This window comes from Exophiala viscosa (assembly GCF_022695815.1).
Source record: "Exophiala viscosa unplaced genomic scaffold EDD37scaffold_1, whole genome shotgun sequence".
In the NCBI taxonomy this organism is placed as follows: domain Eukaryota; kingdom Fungi; phylum Ascomycota; class Eurotiomycetes; order Chaetothyriales; family Herpotrichiellaceae; genus Exophiala; species Exophiala viscosa.
The window spans coordinates 1396222-1418409 of record NW_026944353.1 but is presented as its reverse complement, the minus strand read 5'-3'; the positions used below and the strand labels follow the sequence as shown (position 1 = coordinate 1418409).

General features: G+C 50.7%; 8 protein-coding genes across 8 annotated transcripts; 7 read left to right on the top strand and 1 right to left on the bottom strand.

Annotated features, from left to right (window-relative positions):
- Positions 1–3404: 3404 nt before the first annotated feature.
- On the top strand, positions 3405–5021 carry EDD37DRAFT_689625 (uncharacterized protein; the record flags this gene model as incomplete). The annotated part of the gene is made up of 2 exons (XM_062819986.1): positions 3405–3927; positions 4043–5021. The coding sequence occupies 2 exons, from the start codon at positions 3405–3407 to the stop codon at positions 4705–4707; spliced, it is 1188 nt and encodes a 395-aa protein (XP_062674772.1). The 3' UTR covers positions 4708–5021.
- Positions 5022–5663: 642 nt separating this feature from the next.
- EDD37DRAFT_670747 (uncharacterized protein) lies at positions 5664–8482 on the top strand (the record flags this gene model as incomplete). Its single annotated transcript, XM_062819377.1, has 2 exons — positions 5664–5751; positions 5805–8482. 2 exons carry the CDS (start codon positions 5664–5666, stop codon positions 8447–8449), a joined length of 2733 nt encoding a protein of 910 aa, XP_062676411.1. The 3' UTR covers positions 8450–8482.
- A 207-nt stretch (positions 8483–8689) lies between these two features.
- EDD37DRAFT_615446 (uncharacterized protein) lies at positions 8690–11340 on the top strand. Its single transcript, XM_062815598.1, has 6 exons — positions 8690–8854; positions 8916–8946; positions 9001–9052; positions 9121–9221; positions 9411–10335; positions 10443–11340. Exons 1-5 carry the CDS (start codon positions 8824–8826, stop codon positions 9472–9474), a joined length of 279 nt encoding a protein of 92 aa, XP_062676410.1. The 5' UTR covers positions 8690–8823; the 3' UTR covers positions 9475–10335; positions 10443–11340.
- Positions 9851–11203, top strand: EDD37DRAFT_24766 (uncharacterized protein). Its single transcript, XM_062810649.1, has 2 exons — positions 9851–10335; positions 10443–11203. Exons 1-2 carry the CDS (start codon positions 10081–10083, stop codon positions 11187–11189), a joined length of 1002 nt encoding a protein of 333 aa, XP_062674771.1. The 5' UTR covers positions 9851–10080; the 3' UTR covers positions 11190–11203.
- A 58-nt stretch (positions 11341–11398) lies between the features above and the next one.
- EDD37DRAFT_660920 (DOPA 4,5-dioxygenase) lies at positions 11399–12252 on the top strand. Its single transcript, XM_062819122.1, has 2 exons — positions 11399–11874; positions 11927–12252. The coding sequence occupies exons 1-2, from the start codon at positions 11600–11602 to the stop codon at positions 12204–12206; spliced, it is 555 nt and encodes a 184-aa protein (XP_062674770.1). The 5' UTR covers positions 11399–11599; the 3' UTR covers positions 12207–12252.
- A 46-nt stretch (positions 12253–12298) lies between these two features.
- EDD37DRAFT_689621 (uncharacterized protein) lies at positions 12299–13665 on the top strand (the record flags this gene model as incomplete). The annotated part of the gene is made up of 1 exon (XM_062819985.1): positions 12299–13665. Exon 1 carries the CDS (start codon positions 12454–12456, stop codon positions 13663–13665), a length of 1212 nt encoding a protein of 403 aa, XP_062674769.1. The 5' UTR covers positions 12299–12453.
- A 1110-nt stretch (positions 13666–14775) lies between these two features.
- EDD37DRAFT_644662 (uncharacterized protein) lies at positions 14776–16483 on the top strand (the record flags this gene model as incomplete). The annotated part of the gene is made up of 3 exons (XM_062817534.1): positions 14776–15142; positions 15202–16316; positions 16367–16483. 3 exons carry the CDS (start codon positions 14776–14778, stop codon positions 16481–16483), a joined length of 1599 nt encoding a protein of 532 aa, XP_062674768.1.
- Positions 16484–17409: 926 nt separating this feature from the next.
- EDD37DRAFT_644661 (uncharacterized protein) lies at positions 17410–20137 on the bottom strand (the record flags this gene model as incomplete). The annotated part of the gene is made up of 4 exons (XM_062817533.1): positions 17410–19294; positions 19343–19703; positions 19754–19918; positions 19969–20137. The coding sequence occupies 4 exons, from the start codon at positions 20135–20137 to the stop codon at positions 17410–17412; spliced, it is 2580 nt and encodes an 859-aa protein (XP_062674767.1).
- Between the last annotated feature and the right edge of the window lie 2051 nt (positions 20138–22188).

Below are 22188 nucleotides of genomic sequence, written 5' to 3'. Positions count from 1 at the left end.
CGATTCGAAGACCAACAAATGGGAATGTCCCGGAATGGATGGGCACATCACCGTGCAGCCCATCGCAGGGGTCAAGGGTAGGGGATGCACACTCCGCAATACTACGTACGGCGTGCGAACAGCCCTGCAACTCGTATGGCAGGCATGAAATCCTCCATGGCCGTCATTTATCACACGAGCGAGCAGATCCGTGTCATCTGGAGGACCACATGCGGACACTGGTCGTTGTTCCCTTCCGTACAAAGAGATGGCCTCGCCTGCGCCAGAGAAACGCTTACTTACTTTGGTGTAACATGCATATGGTGAGCCCATCCTTCCAAAAGCTAATCAAAAGTGGTTCTTACCGCCTGCTCAATTGTGGGGAACAAATAATGCAAGCTTCTGGCTGACCCCTTCGTCGAATGTTGGATGTCCTATGGTTTTGCGTCTGTGCGATTGTCGGTTTCATGGCAATGCGGCACCACATGGCTCAACTGGACGCGACGATGCACTGATGCATTGGTTCCACGGCTTTTCAACCGGTATGGGTGCCGCCACTGGGAAGGTCTCGATAAGCACAATTGCCACCATGGAGAAGAGTTCACGATCATCCCTAGGCTGAGCCCGATGGCACGCTTCTCGGGTGCTCGTCTTGTCAATGGCAGTCGTGTCCAGTCTGTTCGGAATCAGACGATTTCTTCCGACTGCAAGTTAGCCAGTATTTTCGCATGGATGGATCACTCGCCAACAGGAAGTGTACGACCGTACTGTCCCAGGCTGGCGATTGCCAACCATTAACGGCTCCAAATACATGGGTCAGCATGTTCAAAAGTCATTCTAGACGGCCCGGCCCCTGCTCGCCTTCGCATGAGGGAGCTGCGGCAATGCGGGCACCATAAAGGGTGACTCTTACGCGCTGGCTGAACAATCTCATGGCTGAACTACGTAGCATATGTCTTTTTGTAATGGAAATCCGGGTGCTCCCATCGAATGGCGATATGTAACGACGTGTCTGAGGTGTAGACCCGACCTCGTATTGGACCCAATTCGGCTAGATACTTTCTCGCTAGCGAAAACCTGGTTCAGATCTCAAACTTAAAACGTCGACAAATACACGGCATTCTGTCAACCTGGAAAGTTATTTCCTGGCTCTACAATCAAAACTTGGATTTATTCCTAAGCAGATTGTCGGTGGGTTTGACCGGCGGCACCACTTTGCTGCATCAGTTTGACTTTTTCTCACCACCCCGACCATTGTACACATGCGCCTTCAAACTCTACCTCAGTACATTCGTACATAGGTACTTGTGTGAATGGCCAAATTCGGTTCTGAAAAAGGTTCCGACAATGAATCCACATGACAGTTGATCCCCGCTCAAACCTAAACCAGCACCATCATACCCATACCGCTCTCAAGTTCTATACTTCGGCCATTTATTCCTTGGGACATACGAGTCGTGGTAAGTCAGGGACTATGGATGTTTCGATGTGCACACAAGAGTCCGGATTCGGAGCCAACGTGAGAACATAGTCCGACTCGAGACTATTGGTGAGCCAGACGACCGTGACTCGAGCACACCGTGAGGTTGCCCTGTTGGTCGCAGCCTTATTAACAAACGCCGATGGGGAAATATGCCCGGTATGTCATGCTCTGTGGATCACACGGCCACTCTGCGGCCAGCTCTAGCAATTCACAATATGGCTACCGCAAGGAGCAGACCTGCGTCGAATTTGACTGAGGGACAGGACCGACACGCCACACCTCCCAACCTGATGATCTGCCTCCATATCACGAAACTTACTTTTTAGTCCTTCCAGTCTGCATGGGGTTGCGAATGTCAATCATGCTGTCCGCCCACGCAAACTTTACTTTTGTGTTTCGCTTATGATCGAGTGACCATAAGAGTGACATTGCACAGCAGTGGGGCTCTGCATGCTGTGTGATGCCAGCAGAGTTTCCCATGTCTGTGTCTTGCCATGTGTGAGCCAAAGCTTGTCGATGAGGCTTTGATATCAACGTAGAAAAGCCAGCCATGGCACTTGTTCTTGATTTGCGTTGCTTTTCTGCACTCCCGTCCAAAGCCAACCGTCGACTGATCCAAATCAACCCATCATTATCCCTCCGAATTCGCTTCATATTATCAGAGGGTGACTGAACATGTCCCGTACCGTTGTGGTCACTGTAAGACAAGCTCTCCAAGTGGCACAAAACAGCGAAAGTGGTCAGATCGACCCCCGAATCCTTCAAATCTTGGAGAACGCATTGAGTCACATCTGGGAAAACATCCAGAAGCAGCCCAACAGTTATGTCATGACAGTCCTCGAATTTGCCATCTTCAACTTCTACAGAGCACGCTCTGAGTTGCAGAATGAGATCGCACGCAAGGCCGTCTCACGATATTGGAACAACCGAAACGTTACTCATGGACAATGAAGGAGACCACTGAAGACCGCAGAGTTTTGGCAGGGTGATTGGTTCTGGGAATTCAAGTCCGGCCAGTAATCACGGCGACTCGCAGGTTGTTTCCCCATGACACATGACGATGAATCCGATCTTCGCCATGTCGCAGTACACAGTCCACCAATCACTTACTGGACGGCTCCTGTTCACGACGCTCGAGCGAATGGCGAGTCCAAATGCAACCATCTTGGACTCTCGATTGTTGGTGGCACGCGTCTTTTTTCGCTATCGAAGTAACCAGTGACCCTCGAGGCATTGTCGGATCGGCATGACATACGGCCCGCTTCTGGGGGGTGACATGGCCTATTGCGGCTGCAAAAAGGCATGAAACAACGCCTTTATTGAGATTAGTCTGGGCTGTTTCCACCACCCTGTCTGCGCTACCTATGCCCGCTCAGGGCTGAGCTTGGGTGAGAAGTATTTCGGAGTTTGGACACGGGGGTGCTTTCTCGCTGAGATGTCCATACCCTCGATTTCGAGGTTCTCTTTGGACAGGCTCAGTCTCACGATGATACGACCTCTCACGACTAGTACTCTCAGCAGTAGTGTTGTCACTGCTCTATGGCTGCTGTTCCTTTGCTTGTACAAGCCTTAGCATATGTTTAATGTTATGCATGCAGCATGCTTCGCGCGCGTGTCAAGGGATAGTCTTCCTGTCCGTTCGAGACGATCTTCCATTCTCTGTGAAGATTCACCCCAAGCCACTACAAGCGAGCACCCACAGCATGCCTCCAACGAGCACTTCTGCTCCCGTTATTGGGAGGAGAGAGCCTCAAGTTGATACATGGGATGCGGAACGACAGACTTTCAGCGTGGTGCAGCGACCGTGTAGGGGTCTCATTCCTTGAGCCACATTCCAACGCTGACGAGAATGCAGGAACCGCGAAAACACAACACCACGATTTCTTTCACGATGGCTTCGATAGCTGTCTTGACCTTCATTTTCCGAGCCAGCCAGCCAAAGATGTATACCGTCTTCTTCGCAGTTTTGTGCTGCCTCCTGGCAGAGACGCCCCTGGCGCTCGCTGCAGCTGGTCCCGGTCAACCTGCTTCCGCGTTCGGCAATCTGAGAGCGTTACTTGGTTCCGCCGCACATGCCGAGTTTGCAAGAGGTACTGTAAGCGTATGCCTCTACTGCCATCGAACATGCATTGGTGGAATGTGGCTAACTTCACCGCGACAGTCAGTTTCAACTCCTCCGACCACCACCACTGCTCAGTGTGACGAGTACAACAACTACTTATATGTGACGCCTGAGAACTATACCTTCCAGCTGCAATGCGAGACGAACTATGATGGATTTGAAATAACGGTTGACGATCCAGTCTCCAGCTTGACAACTTGTATTGAAGCCTGTGTGACCTACAATGTGGGCAACCCAAAACAACTGTGCAAGGGCGTCAACTTTAACGCGGCATTTGGGGCGGCATTTGGACAATGCACTCTTTATTCAGAGGTGACAGACTTGAGCCTGGCAGACGAAGACGGTAAGATGACCACATGGGCGTCTGGAAAGCTGGAAAAGAATCAAGATGAGCTTTTCGGACAGGAAATGCACAATATCATGACAGGGCATTGGCTGACCTGTATTTGTGCAAACAGAAGTTCAAGATTCTGCATTGTTGGTGGAAGACCCCAGTGGAAATATGTACGCGTCAGGTCAGGTAGCATCATTTTCGGGAGAACCGACCCAGGCACCGTCAATTGTGCCATTGCCCACCACTGCGGCCAGCCAGACAACGTCAGGAATGAGCACCACATCGACTACGACCATCACGACAACGGTAACAAGTACGACTCTTATCACCTCATGCCCCGCTGGAATGTCTGGTTGTCTGTCGAGTCTTACGACTCCATTTTCCACTTCAACCGTGGGGCCCATCAGTGATGGCACTACTACTGGTAATCCTACTACGACAGTATCTCAACCACCGAATAGTGCAAGCACTAGCCCATCGCCGTTTACTTCGAGCCTCACAACACCTACTGGCACTGGGACGGCTGGAACAAACACAACACCACCAGCAGGATATAATGTTGACGCTGTAACGACATTCACCAACATTGTGCCGGTTACGGAATACAGAGTGCAAGTTGTGGAGATATGTGCAGCCACCTCGACTCCATGTTCAGAATCGACCGTCACCTCTACCCGTGTCGGTTATAGAACAGAGATATCGTGCTCGCCTGGGCCTTGTACAGGGGTGATGGTGGCTAGCAGCTTGATGGCTGATTTTGCAGCCACTGGGACCTGTATCATGACCTAGAAATCATGTCTTCAATTCGGGGGGGAATCATGGTCCAAATAGGTGCACGGTTTGATCTTCGATGTTACGGCTTCTTTTTCCTATTGACGTGCTAGCCGTAGGTTTATTGCCTTCCGCGGAAATCTGAGATTTGGCTCAATCAAGTTTTTGTCGCTATCCGTTGAACTCATTTTATGTGATAGACTGCTACTACGCGTCTGTAGGCCCTTGGCATAAACCCGCTCGTACTAGTAACCCGTAAATGTCATGGCTGATCACAGAGCAATCCGATGCGCCCCCGGCACGAGGATCCGTCCGTACAGGGTAAATTGTGGGTGGAGGTGGACGCAAAGTTCGGGAGATTTCCCATAGCTTCCGAGGTTCTCAATTTTGGCTAAGAATACCGACTGTTTGCCGCAGAATTGCCGGCCCATCTCTCAATATCATTAACAAATGTATCACGATTCACCGTTCCTTTGGACTTCAATATCTGGCAACGAAACCGTCAGTCTGCAAGTGCCCATCAGGCAAGCAACTATCAACATCATGGCTTCAATATGGGGCTTGCCAGATTTCTCTCACCTCGACGTTCTTTTTGGGGCTGCGTTGCTTACAGAAGGGTGCGGCAGAATTCCTCCTTGCTCTTCCCTTGGTCGTAACAACCGCGTCGCGAAATGTTGTTCATCCTTCGTGATGCTTTGAGATAAGATGAGTACTGAGATCTTTGTCGTTGTGCCGAAAATACTTCTCAAACATTGCGCAACCGGACTGGCCGCCATTGTCTCAATTTCTTTGTTTGTGGTCGGCAATGCCCTCATACCTAAACTCCCAGCATCTTCTTTGTTTTGAGCCTCAAGCGACATATGCCTCCAAAGATTCCTTTCCTCTCGTATTCATCCCCTGCAAATATTCACTGTGGTTATTCTAGTTGGTGACCATTACTCTGGATAACACCCACTTCCCTTCCGATATTCATCATGGCGAACTTTTACTTGCTTCATGTATTCCTGGCTATCGGTGTCCTCTGTGCCATCGCAGAGGCAGACTGCAATCCCCTTGTGAATGGTTGGTATACCCAGTCCTGGCATAGCGCTTTCTGGCTAACGTGCTCGTTACAGCCTCATGTCCCGCCATCCCGGGTTTGGCGACGAACACTTATTCTGTTGATTTCACTCAACAAACAGCTACTCCCTCAGATTGGATTCAAGCTGAAGGGGAGACGGTCATTTATGACAGCCAGAATGGTGCCACTTTCACCTTCGCGAACCGCTATGATGCCCCCTACATCTGGAGTCGATTCTATCTCTTATTTGGTCACGTCGAAGTGGTCGTGAAGATTGCCAAAGGAGAGGGAATCATCACTGCGGCGACTTTGCTCTCCGACGACCTCGATGAGGTGGACTGGGAGTGGAGTGGCAACAATTTTGATCAATCCAGTGGGCTGGTCCAGACAAACTATTTTGGCAAAGGTGTTACGGGCAATTATGACAGGAGTACCACTGTATCAGTCAGTGACCCGCAGGATGAATTCCATACTTACACGTGGGATTGGACCCCGAGTGCATTGACATGGTCTATTGATGGTACCAGCATCCGCACTTTGACGAACAATTACCAGACAACTGGCGATTATCAATATCCTCAGACCCCATCCAGAATTCATCTTGGTGTTTGGGACGCTGGTGATCCGGGCAACAACCCCGCGACCATCTACTGGGGAGGCGGAACCACGAATATCAGCCTGGCTCCTTTCAGTGGTTATGTCAAATCTGTCAAGGTCACAACCTCGACCCCTTGTTCGAGCTACCAATACCCGAACTTGTTCAATGGGACTTATGAGGATGTGTTATGTACAAATCAGACCATAATTGTGCCATGCACTTACTCAGTCGCCGCCGGAGACAATGGCCAAACCATTGCAGACAGCCTAGGCGTCACGTTGGACGCTCTGATAGCTGCAAATCCGAATATTGACTGGGATTTGTTGATTGTTGGTCAGACTCTCAAAGTGCCGGGAGGGGACTGTCCTACTTCTACCACATCTACAACAATGTCTACCACATCCACAACCTTATCAACCACATCTACAACCCTTTCAACCACGTCACTATCATTCAACTTCGTGAATACTTCTACCACGACTTCAATGACCTCCAACACGACCCCCTCCATGATCTCCTCGAACACCTCTACTGTTATAATCACTACCACTGTCACCTCGTCTATCAGCTTGACTTCAACTTCATCAGCAGCCCCGTCTTCAGGCCCTTCTCAGACGGCAGTAGCCACAACAGCCTCCTCCGCAAGTCCTACCGCAGCACTCTCAACATCTAACTCAGTTTCTTTGACCTCAGCCGCGCCCACAGTCACGACCGCAGGAACTCCCGCTGCTACTTCAACACAGTCTGCTACATACTCTTTGTACACTGTGGTTGCTGGGGATTACGGATATGAGATTGCCTCCAAACTAGGTTGCAGCTTCGATGCATTGTCAGCTGTTAATTCTGGTGTTGATTGGGACATGTTGATGCCTGGACAGACATTGAACATTCCCTGTACTGTTTCGGGAGCGTCGAGCATTGGTGCCACGGTTGTCTCTCAGCCTTCCGCCACTTCGGCCGCGGGGACTGGGTCTATCTCCGCTTCAGGCCCGTCTGTGGTTTCCTCTAGTGGTCCGGGCCAACAGTCGCCTGCAGCTGCCGCGACCACAGGAGGTGTATCTGTTGACTCAGCTTCAGCCGCTGCAACAACTCTACCGGATTCTTCTCCAGCAGCGGCAACACAATCCAACACTTCAATACCTGGAAGTATCCAGTCATCAGCAGCTCCAACGGCTTTGTCGAACATCGCGGACTCCAGCTCCACATCTTGCACTACACTTCCCGCGGATTCCCAGGCAGCAGCCACAAGCACACCATACTGGTCAAACAGCACAGTGGCCAGCTCCTTCGTCGCCAGCAATGCAACGAGTCTTTCAGTCATGAGCTCAACTGCACCTACTAGTCCAACGGCTTCTGATTTTGCAGCAGCTACTACCACAGTACTACCAGACGATGACGACACGTCTGCTGCACCTACTTCTCAATCTACAACCACTATCAGTGGAACCACGGTGACAAGCACGAGTAGCTTGCTGATGTCTTCCCAAACCACTTCAGACATGGTCAGTCCCACCACACAGGCAGATCTAGCAAACATGGTCTGCAATCAAGACAACTGCTTGCGCAACATGATGGACGCACGATATTCGTCGGCTATGCTGTCTTTCTGTCCCACTTACACTATTATCACTTCTAATCCCGCACCTCTTCCCACGTTTCTGGGAAACTGTGTTGGCGATACTAGCAGAGTCAGCAGTGCTTGCAGCTGCCTAATGACTAGCTATGCGTCATCTGATCCCACCCCAACCATTTCAAACATGGTCAGTCCCACCACACCAGCAAGTTTAGCGAAGGTGGTTTGCAATCAAGATAACTGCTTGCGCAACATGATGGACGCACGTTACTCTTCGGCTATGTTGTCTTTCTGTCCAAGTTACACTACAATCACTTCGAATCCTACGCCCTTGCCTACTTTTCTGGGAAATTGTGTTAACAATACAAGCAGAGTCAGCAGTGCTTGTAGCTGCTTGATGACTAGTTATGCGCCAACGATCCATGCATCATCAGAGACGCCAGCAATGACAGCTGCAGCCATGCAAGGAGGAAGTGGGTCATTGAGGTTAAAGCGAACACCGTTGAGGTGGGAGCGTGCTCTTGTTTAGGATATAGCATTTCAGGCGTTAGGTAAAATGAGTGGAACCTGTTGTCAAGACAGATTTGATAGCATGATCAAGACGGCGTACTTGATGTCCAACAATGAAAGTTTTCTTTGTTTCTCATCGCAAGGCTGAGCAGAACCGTAGATTGATCAGACAAGGCTGAGTCATGTGACTTTAGTGATCCTTGGCGTCAGTCTTGGCATCTCGCCCACAATGCGCAGCCGGGAAAGACTCCAGCGGCAGACCTTTTCGAGCCTGCAATCTCGACAACGTCCTCTCTTCAACAACACCCTATTCCTGTACGCTCGAACCGCACGATATAACTCCGTAATTCGACTGACAGTACCTCCAGATCGTTCTCGGAATAAACAGTCAAGATGACGAAGGGAACGAGTTCTTTCGGAAAGAGTGAGCCTCTTCAAGACAGCAGCCAGACTGGGACAATATATTCTGACCACCATCTTTTCAGGGCACAACAAGACGCATACTCTCTGCCGGAGGTTCGTGAATCATAGGACATCGATTGATGGGGGAATACTGAACATTGTCAACAGATGCGGTCGCCGAAGCTTGCACATCCAGAAACACACTTGCGCCAACTGCGGAGTACGCAAAACCTCTCCTTGTACCCAATATCCCTGGACAAACGCGACTAACAAGTCTTTCCGCTACAGTATCCTGCTGCTAAGGTCCGAAAGTACGAGTGGAGCGAGAAGGCCAAGAGACGCAAGACCACCGGTACTGGTCGCATGAGGTCTTTGTCCCTGGTTTCAAGGTAAGATATTCATCTATGCGTTCTGATGCGAGTAAAGATCATTGCGAGTTGGGCACAAAGCGAGGCGAAAGAGAAGGACATGGAGACGGCGCTTGCACCTCTGCTAAATTGGGGCGGCTACAATGCCAACCGACGATGGATCACATCTTGGAAAGAAAAAGCATGGCTAATACAATTCTCTCCGAACAGAAAATTCAAGAACGGCTTCCAGACTGGCACACCCAAGGGCTCTCGAGGACCTTCCAAGGCATAAACGAGCCGACATTTTCCAAGTGGTTTTTCGACAATGATTTCTCGTTGAAGAAGTGGGATAAATCGGACCGGGCGTAAACGAAAATCGTATTGTGCATATCAAAAAAGCATTGAAGCGATGGAAGGAGAGGAATGTTCGTGGATGAAGAGGTGATAACGACCGACTTCTAAGCAAAGTGCGTGATTGAGGTTGAAGGCCTTGCAAAGGGCAGGCGGCCAGGTCTTGTGGCATCAGAACTTGCATTGGCATCTGCCATGCTCAAGGAGCACGCTGAGTACGTGGTCAACCGGCTCAAATCAACCCGTTGAGAAATGAGATCAATTGCGTCTACTTCTTGTTCCACTCGTGTGACATACAAAGTACCATGTGTAGACTGGATCGTAGTCTCGTCAAAGACAGTGCCCATGAGCCCATTTTCAGATCTTCCCTGTAGTTGCATGACTTCCAGTCCTGCTAAGCCATGAAATGTTTTTCTCGAGAGTGAATGAGTATCTCATTCACGCTGAACGCCAAATTCTCAGAAAGCCTCCGCCTAAATCCTTGTAACTCACGTTTTCTACGACTTTTACATCCGATCCAACAACCACCACCGTCGACACCACCATAATGCCAACAGCCATTCCACCCACTCTCGCCGCATACATTCAAGCCTGTCTAGCTGCTCGCACACAGACACTGGTGACATCAGTCCTAAGCACGCCGTCGCCATGGCTCTGCCTACGGCTCCTGTACGCCGCGCTTCATGGCATTGAAGGCCAGACTCTGGACCGTTCGGAGCCTGTGTCGAGAGACTCCCGGCCAGTCATCTTCGTGAGTCTACTCAGGCCACTCAGTCTGTGGACTGAGACGGGTAGGAAGTTGGTATGTCTAAATTTTGTCTTTGTTCTTTGCGACGCCCAATTTTTTCGAGTCCCACATCTTCGGCTCTCATACAATAATGTGCAAATGTTTTACTGACACCATGACAGGGCCTAGATATCCCGGATCTGCTCAGGAGCAAGAAAATCATATACATTGATGGGCTCAGCCTTGCGGCCAGCTCTACGTCAAACCCGAGGGCTGGCCCTGACGGTTTGCTTCCGCCCACGCTGAAACTAAAATCACTCGGTCTGAACGATCTACGAGACGCTGTTAATACAGCGTTGAAGAGTATGTCTACTCCGCCAGCTGCACCTATGTTACCATCATCGAGAGGGCTTCCGGCTGGTACACCTTCGCCTCGGACGCCTCAACCTGCCTCAACACCTACCCCCGTCCTCCCGACCAACACGAAGCCGATCATTCTGTTAGACGGTGTCGACTTCTTACTCGCCTCGGTGCCAAACATGTCCACCCTGGCATTAGGATCGGTCCTCTCGATGTGGAGGGCACAATGCCACGCATTGATGATCACTGCTAACGCCGATGCGCCTTTGCTCCATACTGCCACGTCCCATGATTCTGGTACACCATTGGAACGAGATCATGCACACTTCCTGACCAGTATGGCGCATCAGAGTCGATGGGTGTGGCAACTACGCGGGCTGGATACAGGAAGTGCAAAGGACGTGACGGGCGTGCTGAGGATAAGTCGAGGAGGAGACCTAAACTTCGAGGAAGGGAGTAGTGGTGCTGGAGCCCAGTCCCATACAAGACTTGACGACATGCCAGATGCAGAATGGCTGTATCAGCTCAAAGGTGACGGCTCGGTTAGAATCTGGAGTCGTGGTGAATGAGTTGACGTTAGTAATTCGTGAATCCTACCTATGTTAGGTACAAAGACCGAGGCTGATGCTGCTGCTGGAGCTTCTTGTACCACACTTTTTCTCTGGCTCCTATGGCCAGACCCTTCATTTCTTGCTCGCCTCGCTGAAACGTCCATTTTCTCGTTCTCGAAGTGTCGATGAAATTAGACCCCTGAAGACACCTTATGTCAAGATGGTCGGAAGTAATTCCGCTTCTGATGTTATCAATTACCGAGCAGAATGATGCCATCTTCGCTTCCCCACTGACGGTTGACCTTGCTCTTGACGATGGTGGAAGCAACTATGGACTTTGTGGCACGTCGATCAAGATATCGAGATGAGTTGTCTCTTGTAGTCCTTTGTGCATCACCTTGAAACATATTTGATACAGAATCTTTGAGATGTCGGACCCTTTTCTTTATACTTACCCTTCTCCTCTGGAAGGTTATGAAAATCTTGCGCCTTTACCGGATGACTTAAGTGAAGATGGCAAATCCTTCAAGAATCCTGAGACGGGCGTCCTGAGTGAAAGCTACTCGAAATTCACGTCAGGTGTGACGAACGGTCGTCGGGGTGGTTTTGATATTCACATCTACTATCACTACAGCAGTGAATATCAACGGAACTTTGCGAAAGCGCTTTGGGAAAGGATTCGAAGGGAGTTCCCGGAGTTGAGGTACGTCTTCCAATTCAGCTTTATGGACATGTCATACTAAATTCCTTCGCAGGATATACAGATTTTGGGATCACCCTGTTGGACCACATACACTGGCGATGTTTGAGGTCAATGTCTTCACACCTGCACAATTTGGAGCCTTCATACCGTGGCTGGTAATCAATCGCGGTCCTTTGTCTGCTCTTGTCCATCCAAATACGGATGATGGCGATGAGCTAAGAGCCCATAGTCAAAGGGCGACTTGGCTGGGAGAACGTGTACCTCTAGATTTGAAGATGCTGAAAGAGTTCATGGACAAAAAGCATGAACAAGACAATGGCACGAAAGAATAACGATGTCGTTGAAGCAGTCGTGAGTCAATCTCACTCGCCTCACTTTATTCGCCTCCTGACTTCCTTCCTCTTCACTCCATCATTCGCGACCTCGTTCACAAAGACTGCCCTTTGGAAGTTACAAATTACCTGCTGCATCTGAACGGCGGGTTCTGCCCTGCCCGCGTCACTGTGACCATTGTTGCGACCGACTTCTGCATGTTGCCTCGTCCCATCACTGCCACCCACACTATCTGGACTATCGACGATGCCTTATCTCTCTGATTATCACTTGACTGATCTGGATACCAACTTCGACCCTTCTCCGCTAACATTCTCCACCAGCCCTTCTCCCAGTCCCCGTACCCCAGACTCGATTGGAGTGCTGAGCAAAATGCCTCCTCACAGCTACCAACCTCGCCTCGCCCGCAATACCATTGATGACTCCGAAGACGACGAAATCAAGCAGGACGCTCTGCGTGAGCGAAGCAACACGCCGCCCCTCAAAGTCGAGACTAGGGTGATACGAGGAACATCAGAGGACATCACCCCTCCTCGCCCTGATAACTGGACAATGTCACCAAGCCCTGATTTGAGCACTCCAAGATCTCGGCGCCTTCGTATGACACCTACCCGGAGTCAAGCAAAACCTCCATCAACGCCTCGCCTTGGAAATCCTCGAGCTGCAAAAACTTCCATGAATACTCGTGGCAGTCAAGACAAGACTGACAGTCAAGCCGACGGGCGGGACACACGCAGTGCTACGATCGGACGTGACAGCGAATCCGCGAGGGATCATGAGGAGGGGGACAGAAGCACTAATGATACCGATGCACAGCCATCCACTCGCGCTTTGCGGAAACGGAACATCAATCAGGTTATGCCCTACAAATATGACAAGCATCAGCATCATTTGACGAGGGCGATTGGAAAAACGGCCGATGCCGACTTAATCGAGGAAGCTGTACAGGACGAAATTGAATCAAGTCAACGACGATCCACGAGGAAGAAACCGCGAATATCAGCTGGTAGCACGAAGAGCAACTCTAAGAACCCTTCTTCCAAGCAGAGCAACAACCAACGACGCGGTTCGCCTTCAGCCGCATCATCTGCCCGAAGTGAGAAAGTCATTCTTGTCGGGCCCGATCTAGCCAAAGTAACACTCAAGATTTGGCTAGACGGATTTTTGGCAGGTGCGATTCCTACGACACTGGAAGATTGCGACAGTCTTGAGGCGCTTATGGATTTTATAACCACATCATGGGGATGGGCCTTCAATGGAGCTTCTTTTCATCATGCCATTATTTCTTTCCCGTGGCTCACTCAGGATGCCAACATCCTTCTGCGGCCTGAGTTGAAGCACACTTTCGAGAACATGATGAATGAAGTCGAGATTGCACCGGTTTGGGCGGAGAAGGGAGAGAAGGCCACGTGCGAGATCAAGATCCTGGTGTATCTGAACGCGTCAAGCGCAAAATGATCTGAACTTGCCTCGCTCCATTCCAATCCTGGAAGAGAGGGGAAGCATTTCGATTGGTGCTGATGACCTGCAGAATGCGCAGTAGAAGACGCTACTGGGGTCGAAAGTGAGTGAGCAGTACTTGAGGACATGAAGTGGGACAGACGGGCTTTTCTTCACCAAGATGATCCTGCGAACAGGCGTTCAGCTTCTTGCTGTATGGTCCGGGGTGGATATGAAATGCCGCACGGCTTGACGGCTCCAACCTAATTGTCGTGCTAGTGCGACGAGAGAAGCCATCTGAAACGAAGGTCCATCGACGGGTAGCCCGCCGCTTCGGGGCCACTTTTCCCCTGAATATTAACTCTCAAACGAATAGAGAGAGAGAAAGAGCAGAAGAGACAAGAGAGAGAAAGGAGAGGGCTGGAGATGGTGTGTACTTGTCTAGTCGAGACATTGACTTGTTAATTCTGACAACGATAATATCACCCATCTATCATGTTCTCTTTCTTTTTGTTGGAACTTAGCCTGAGCGTGGATTGACATTGACAGGCCCTTTGACTTTGGGCGATCGGTGGCTTTTTGAACGCCCGCAGTGAAGCCTGTCAGGCACGAGTTTCGGAGGGTTTCTGCCCACTCACCACTCGCTTTTTATCTGTTTATCGCTGCGAGAGCGATCCTTAAAACCTTTACCCCATATTTCCTTGATTCGAAACAAGCAAACAAACCTGCCACATTGTTACACGAAAATCCTATCTCACAGCCATCAGGTGGGATCAACAGAGAAATCGTTGCTGTCCACTCCAGCTTCTAAGTCCTCTTCAAGACACCGGACGCGAGGACGCTGACCTCCCACTCGCGCTGGCACATAGTCGACTCATTGATTGTCCGGCGCATGCATTCAATTCACCTGTCGGAGTTCAGCCTACGTCGGTCGCCCCTGCTACCATACGCGTCCAGCCCCTTCGCAATCCGAACCTTTGACGAATGATCCTTCCTCAGTCAAGCAACATCTCCAAATCATTTGTCCTCACGTCAGCGCCTTCCTGCGCCTGTGTCAACCTGCCTTTGAATTGGTCGATCGGCACCAGCCCTCTCCGATCCCAGCATTCTTGACTCTCCTCCACCACCATGACCTCTCCAACTCCCCTCTCTCGCAATGAGTCTCTGACATCCAAACGAAGCACAAGTTTCGGTTCTCGCCTGTTTCGATCAAAGAGTGGAGAAGGATTGAGTGAACGAAAGAGCTCAGGAGGCCGCTTGAGGAAAAAGCACAATGAGATGGATGAAACTCCCAAGGCTACACAGTCTCCTCCGCGCCTTCCAGGCTACACTCCGCAGCCACTGGGTCTCCGACCGTTCAGTGAAGAGAACAGCCCTCACTCGGCATCCAAAGACTATCGAAACGGCACATCCACTCCACCTGTACCTCCTCTGCCCAGCAACCTGGAAAGGGAAGTCGTCGATCCATATGCTCGGACAGAAAGCATGACACATCGTGAGTAAATCCACAGACCCCTAGTGACCACACCGTTCTGATCACTGTCCTTACCTTAGGTGGCCGCTACTCTTACGCGAACTCAACCGTATCGACGCTCAATTCACCTCGCAGAGTCCGACGGCGCAAAGATCCCACCCCGTATAATGTCTTGATCATCGGTGCAGGAAATTCCGGCAAAACATCTTTCCTCAACTTCCTGAAGAGCTCTCTGGCTTTGCCGCCGAGGAAGCTACCACACCGATCTCCAGATGGCGACACTCCCCCTTCCTCAGCTCGGCCGAACCCACACTTTGTGCACCATTACCAGGAAATTGAGGTGGACAATGAAAGAATAGGACTGACACTGTGGGATTCACAGGGCCTGGATAAAGGAGTTGTGGACCTCCAACTAAGAGATATGACCAACTTTGTGGAGAGTAAATTCGACGACACTTTTCTTGAAGAGATGAAAGTTGTCCGTTCACCTGGCGCCAGGGACACCCACATTCACTGTGTATTCTTTATTCTTGACCCTGCCAGGTTGGATTCGAACATCAATGCCGGACAAGGAGCGGCCAACGGCGTGGAAACCAGCCGAGTCGGCAAACCACCTCGAATAGTCGGCGCACTCGACGAAGACTTCGATATTCAGGTCATCAGAGCTCTTTCGGGCAAGACCACCGTTATTCCTGTGATCAGCAAAGCAGATACCATCACGACTGCGCACATGGCATTTCTGAAAAACAAGGTCAGTAGAAGTCTGAAGAAGGCCGGTCTCGATCCGCTCGAAGCCCTGAATTTCGGTGCCGAGGAAACCGAAGATGACAGGCTTGACGAACGCGATGAGGATGGAAACAGCAGTGGCGGAGGTTCAGAAAGTGGTGGAGCCTCAGCGAGGAGTGAGGACTCTGAGCTGGACCACACCACTTCCAACATGAAGCGGCCCATCATTCACAAGCGTCAGGCCTCAAACATGTCGACAACAGGAAACATAGATGATAGTGGCTTTGTTCCTTGGTCAATTATCAGCCCGGATAAGTATTCACTCGATGCGAAGTATGGCCCAATTGGTCGACAGTTCCCATGGGGATTCGCCGATCCTTACAATGCAGAGCATTGTGACTTTTCGAAGCTGAAGGAGACCGTATTCGCCGAGTGGCGATCGGAATTGCGAGAAGCAAGTCGTGAAGTTGTGAGTCGATCTATCGAGAACCGGCGGACCAGTGTAACTGACAGATACAGTTCTATGAGCGATGGCGAACAAATCGTCTCAATCGTCGGGGCTTGTCGAATGGACTTCCGTCAGGGCCCAGACAAAGTTCTGGCATACCGATTCAACTATACCCTCGAGTCCGTTAACCCTTGTTGTAACAGGTCATTGTGGCTCGTCATTCAGGGTTGCCGGCATCATCGAACCAGCGGAGCGGGATGTTGCGAACTAAATGTTAGCGGAGACATTTCTTGTCTACGCATAGTAGAGAACATGAAGATAGGTTCAAGGATGGCCTGTGGACAGGAAAACAGACATTATACTGCGTCGCAAAGCCAAGAGAAGCCGAAAGCAGTGTTGGCTTTATCATTCAACCCCTTGCATGGCAGGGTGTGGGGGGCGGTTGCTGGGATGATTTCATTATGACAGCAATCTCCAATAGTCACGAGTCATGACAGCACATTGGCACTTTTACGTTTACTTTGGGACCACAGCGGGAACCATGTGTGCTTGTAGGCCCTGATTCTCTGGGGAAGACGGGTGGCATGCAGACCAGGAAGTGGTCTTGACTTCGTGCTGACCTGTATCAATTTAGATAGCAATTTGATACCCATTCTGCATTTTCACAAAAGCTGACGAGCTGGGTTTGGGCCGTAATTCGACAATGAGGAGGTCTGAAATGGCGGCAGACATGTCCATTCTGAATTATTATTGTTCACAACAAATTTCATTATACTTCTTACAATGTACTCCAGCTCTATTATGTACAGTATTACCCCAGGAATAGTGACCCAGCCTGAGAATTCCAATTTTGACCCAGCCATACTCCGACCGTGTCGATTTCCATCAGACTTCATGTGCTGTCGTGGCACAACTTTTTGGTTTCCTATTCCCCCATTCCGTTTTCCGTTTTCCGTTTTCCGTTTACCGTTTCGTCGTGTCGTCGTTGTCGTGAATGTCGTAAGATTGAATGTTGATGTCCTAGAAGTACAAAATTAGTGTAGATGTAAAATACATACCTGATGAATCCCGCCCAAGAAAAAAATTATATCCGTGCTCTTCAAGTCTCTGGTCTTCATAGTCTCGTGAAAATTACTTCGCGGCCGCGAATCTTGTACGCGGTCGTCGTCTCGGCGCCAGTCACTGTCGTCTCGGTCGTCGAAATGATTTCATCCGTGACAGCCTCTGTCTCCGTGACGAAGGTGGTGACTACGCTTCCATCTGCGTCGGTGGTTGTTGTCTCGGCGCTTGTAACCGTCGCCGACGCTGTGGCTGTGTCGGAGGTTTCTGAAGCTATGGTCGTTGTGCTGGTCGGAGTGATTGTCACGTAAATGGTGGTGGTTTCGAAGATCGTAGTTGTCGTCTCTGTGTCAGACGAAGTGGTTGCCGCCGCTGTGGATTTGGAGCTTGTGTATGTAGATCCAGTGATTGTTGCGATGGCAGCTTCGGTGCTGGTGCTTACCACGCTCGTTGACTCTGTGGTGGTACTGGCTGTAGCGCTTGAGCTTGTGTCGGCAGTCGAGGTGACGGTGCTGCTCGAGGTCTCGGTCGAAGTCGTCGAGGTGGATGTGCTTGTTGTGGACGTGGACGTCTCACTGTCGGTGCTTGTACTTGTTGATACAGTAGTAGTGGTTGATGCTGCCGCCGAAGTCGCATCGTCGGCGGTGTCCGCGCTCGTTGATGTAGTCGTGGTCGTGGTCGATGCTGCCACCGAAGTTGCGTCATCGGCGGTGTCTGCACTTGTTGTTTGTGTGACAGTACTTGTTGTTGATTCGGTGCTCGATTCATAATATGTGGTGTAAGTATCCCCAGTCACGGTGTACAAGTTACCAGCGACGCTAAACATGCTCACTGTTTGTAGCGAAGTGGTTGCGTCTACTGTTGCCGTACCGTCTGCATCGGTAACGGCGCTTGCAGTCACGGTTACAGTGATGGTCACTTCCACGAAGTCGACACGGAATCCATGATACCATCGGTTGCCGTTCCATCGAATAGTGGTGGCTGGAACAGTAACTGTGGTACCAGACGTGGTCACAGTACTTTCCGCAAGTGTGAGGGTAGGTGCCTGGCTGGTCGCCGCAACTTCGGCATCATCTGTGGTGGTGGTCGTAGCGGCAGCAGCCGTGGAGCTTCCAGTCGAATCTCCTGGGTCGGTAATTGTCACCGTGTCATCACTCGTGACTGTCGTGCTTGTAGCATCGTGGGTCTCGGACGTAGCCGTGTCTGCCGGGCTTGCCGAGCTGCTCGTGCTTGTACTAGTGGTATCACTCGACGACGTTGCAGCCGAGACAGCATCGTCCGTCATGGAGGTCGTCGAGGTTGTGCTTGAAGACGTCGTGACCGAGGTTCCTGAGTCCGCTGTTGTGGAGGTTGATGCGGCAAATTCTGTGGAAGTTGGATCATCCGAAGAACCAGAGGAGGAGGAGGAGGAGACGCTATAAGTCACACCTGCATCTGTGTCATAGTCTGAAGCCGATGCGCTGGTTGCTGATGTTGCAGTGGTTACGACTGCGCTTGATGCTGAGCTCGTGAGTGTGGTTGCCGTGGTGGTGGCAGCAGCATCCGTGGTACTGCTAGAGTCCTCGTCATCAGTGCCGTTGACATAAGTGAGTGTACCCTCGGCACACACTTCCTGTGGAACGGAGTCAGGACCCCATGAGATAGGGTTGCAACCTGGCAGGCCTGTGAGATTGCCATGTACGGTCTCGTTCAATACTGATGCTACCTCCGGACAAGTTCGTGGGTAGTTGTCCGTGAAGCTTGCATTAAGGTAGGAACAAGCTTGAACAATTCCGTTGTCGTCGTTGGCATACAGGCAGTTGGCGACAGCGTCAGCCTGTACGTCCATATCCCAGCCGTTGAGGAAGTCGGCATGAAAACCATAGCCAGTCGGATCTCCGTTCGAGAACACAAAGAATCCGCCATCGGATTGGTCGATCTCATTGACATAGTACCACGATCTATACCAGTTACTCACAGAAGCCATGACTCGCCTGGAGGAAACTTACTCGAAGAACATGCCCGGAATGTGCACCGGATGAGTTGGTGGGCAAACCCCGTCGATATCGTCGATGTCGGATAAATAGGCAACGTGTGCCGAATCATCTAAGTAAGTGTTGACGCCGTCCCAGCAAGACTGGAAGTTGATCTGCGCTCGCAGGCCATTGACACAGTTGGTGTCGTTCAGATAATGCGTTTCTGGAATATCGTTAGCTTCGTTTATGCAACGGAAACTTACCCTGTTAGCCACGGGCGTGGTGCTGTCATATGTCAAGGTCGTATTGTCATATGACCGCGCCGTCGTCTCGCCAGTAATCATTTTGAAGCCTTCGGGAAACACCACGGTGTTTGAAGAATTCCCACCACGTCCTGAGAAGATGTATGAGTACGGGGACAACAATAAGATGCGCAACACTTACCAACATAATACACCGTGAGTCCACCATCAGGTACCTCTTCCAAGACGCCGTCTGTGTGTGCGTAGTATAATTTGGGCACCCAGTAGGCCGAAGTGTCGTCTTGAACTTGGCAGGATGAACATGTCGATTCCCTAAGAGAGTCAAAGTCCGAATTTTCATTGACATCTAACAAGTCAGCAACTGGTCAAGCATCGATCATAACCTGCTGAACTGACTGTTTCCTCCTGCAAATGCGTGAACGTGACTAGCGAGACTGCCGGGGTTGAGAATGGGATCGACTCGAGCAGTCTGCACGAAGTCGCAGGCCATCCGCCAGTATGCAGCAGAGAAGTGAGGGTGTAGGGCCAGAAGCCCTAGCGAGGTTAAGAGTTTTGAAGGATGCATATTGAGCAATGGCAGCAGTGACTGCTGCCCAATAGTTTCTGTATGCTTGGATATCAAATGGTATGAATGCAAGTGTTGAACATGAAGTGTTAACAGCAGGATATGCCACAGATACTCGGCGACTGTGGAACCCCTCATAAACAATATGCTGATTCTGTCTTCCAAAAGATGCACAGTCCATATGTGGGCATACGTGGCGCCGAAGCTTGGACTGTGTTCCTGACTTCTAATCCTGCCCACCCAAAATGCCGGCGACGAGGCTGAACTCTAAAAACATAGAACGCGGACAACAAGGGGGCTCAGGGCAACGAGCTGCTGCTCCGAGTTCCCGGCAGCAATCGCAGCAGACCGGAGCGATCGATGCAAACATCGTCAATGTGCCACAGTACGAATACGAACGTGGCGTCGACTTTTGAAGGGTGTATGCATTACCGTGCTCGCATAAGTCCTTACCTCTACTGACAGCGTCTACTTAAGGCTGGACTTCCCGCGAAGGAGTACGCGTAATGCCTCGTTGAGGTCTCATCCGGCGTAGTGTCATGAACTTGGGTGCTGATCCGCGAACCCGCCAGCGTGATTTATGATCCTTTTGTGTTAGACATCTGCCGCTGCGGTACACCGAAGTTGAGATATGCGACGGGTACATGCCCAAGCAACCAGTGCTGGCACAACGGAATCCTCAGAAGGATTTTCATTATGATCAACGCGACCATCAGGCGATCACTGTTGAGAAGCATCATTCGAACAACCAACAAAGGCGAGTTGTATTGCACAGGCCATGGCCTGAACTGTCGCCATAGCAATCAGAGGGTCAGCCTCAATGCTTGGTTTCCTTTGACAGGCGTTGACGTGGGCGGCATGATGCGGAGTCAAACTAGCCCGGTGTATACTCGTTCGTGGTGTGGTGGCTGTCTGTCGGATGAACCATGGCAGACTCCACTATTGGTCCGAGCTTGATATTCCAGACTCAAAGAAGCTTGCACCCCGTGAGGCACAGATCCTGTTGATGCTCGGACAACTATTATCTAGTAAATCATATCTGACTCACCTGACAGAGGATCATACGATTTGTGGGAGCTGGAGTTGTCTTGTTCCGGGAATGGGTCGGGTGATACAGAGGGGAAGCGTGTCCGCACAGGAGTTCTGCGCGGCTTACTCGCTTGGACCATCGATATGACAGAAGCCTGGAGTGGTGACCGGAGGACATGATCAGGTGTACCAGGGAAAGGCCTTCATAATGATAATCGCTGATCTTGCAGGAGGTAGGATTGTTCGGAGAAGGCTATGAAGCGATGCCTCTGTGATCGTCGTGCACGTTTTGCGGTATCTCGTGGTTGAGGGAAGTTAGTATGGTAGGATGTAATCGCGACAGCTGTGCGTAGCTAGGGTACGTCGACGCCAACGCTGATTCGGAATGCCGCTGTTACCAGGTTCAGGTAATTCTCCCTGCAAGTGCTTGTCGGATGGTAACATAGCAGAGGATGCTTTATTGTGGCCGTCCACGGATCTGGTCGAGGGGATCGTGTAGCAAGTATCAGTCGAAGCACAACTTATGCGTACGATGTCTGAGCAGCATGCAATCGTTCATACTTGCTGCGAATTCGTCAATTGATGCGTGCATGCGGGCGCGGCAACATTATAGAACGCCGTCTCAATCGAAATCGAGAGCCACGCGCACGCGCCAACGTAGAGAGGAGACAGCCCAAGAACGGGACCAAAGTAGATGGATGGGGATTTGATTGAAGGTCTTGGTACTTTGAGCAGGTTGCGACGGGAACTTTAGGAATCAAGTTCGCTGCTGAAGTGAATGAATGAAGCTGGTGTAAGAATCGACCGGCCAGGGTTATTTCGTGTTGGAACTTGGGAGCGCGCCCGCTACAATCACAGTGATTATGCCTGACAGCTTATTTTGCCAATTCTCCGGCTTGGCTGCACTTTAGTAGACTGTCAGACCCTGAATTTTCCCGCCGCGCAGCGACTCTCAACACACGCTGTTCAGTCTGTCAATTGCTAGATTGGCTGCACGCAAGCACAAGCAATATTGCAAACGA

Excerpts from the sequence above, each read along its gene's own strand:
- EDD37DRAFT_615446 (XM_062815598.1), top strand. The coding sequence starts at position 8,824 with ATGACGAAGGGAACGAGTTCTTTCGGAAAGA. Across the intron at positions 8,947-9,000 it reads ACGCATACTCTCTGCCGGAG|ATGCGGTCGCCGAAGCTTGC; the intron begins GTTCGTGAATCA and ends CATTGTCAACAG. Across the intron at positions 9,222-9,410 it reads TCTTTGTCCCTGGTTTCAAG|AAAATTCAAGAACGGCTTCC; the intron begins GTAAGATATTCA and ends CTCTCCGAACAG.
- EDD37DRAFT_24766 (XM_062810649.1), top strand. The coding sequence starts at position 10,081 with ATGCCAACAGCCATTCCACCCACTCTCGCCGCATACATTCAAGCCTGT. Across the intron at positions 10,336-10,442 it reads CTGAGACGGGTAGGAAGTTG|GGCCTAGATATCCCGGATCT; the intron begins GTATGTCTAAAT and ends ACACCATGACAG.
- EDD37DRAFT_660920 (XM_062819122.1), top strand. The coding sequence starts at position 11,600 with ATGTCGGACCCTTTTCTTTATACTTACCCTTCTCCTCTGGAAGGTTAT. Across the intron at positions 11,875-11,926 it reads AGGGAGTTCCCGGAGTTGAG|GATATACAGATTTTGGGATC; the intron begins GTACGTCTTCCA and ends ATTCCTTCGCAG.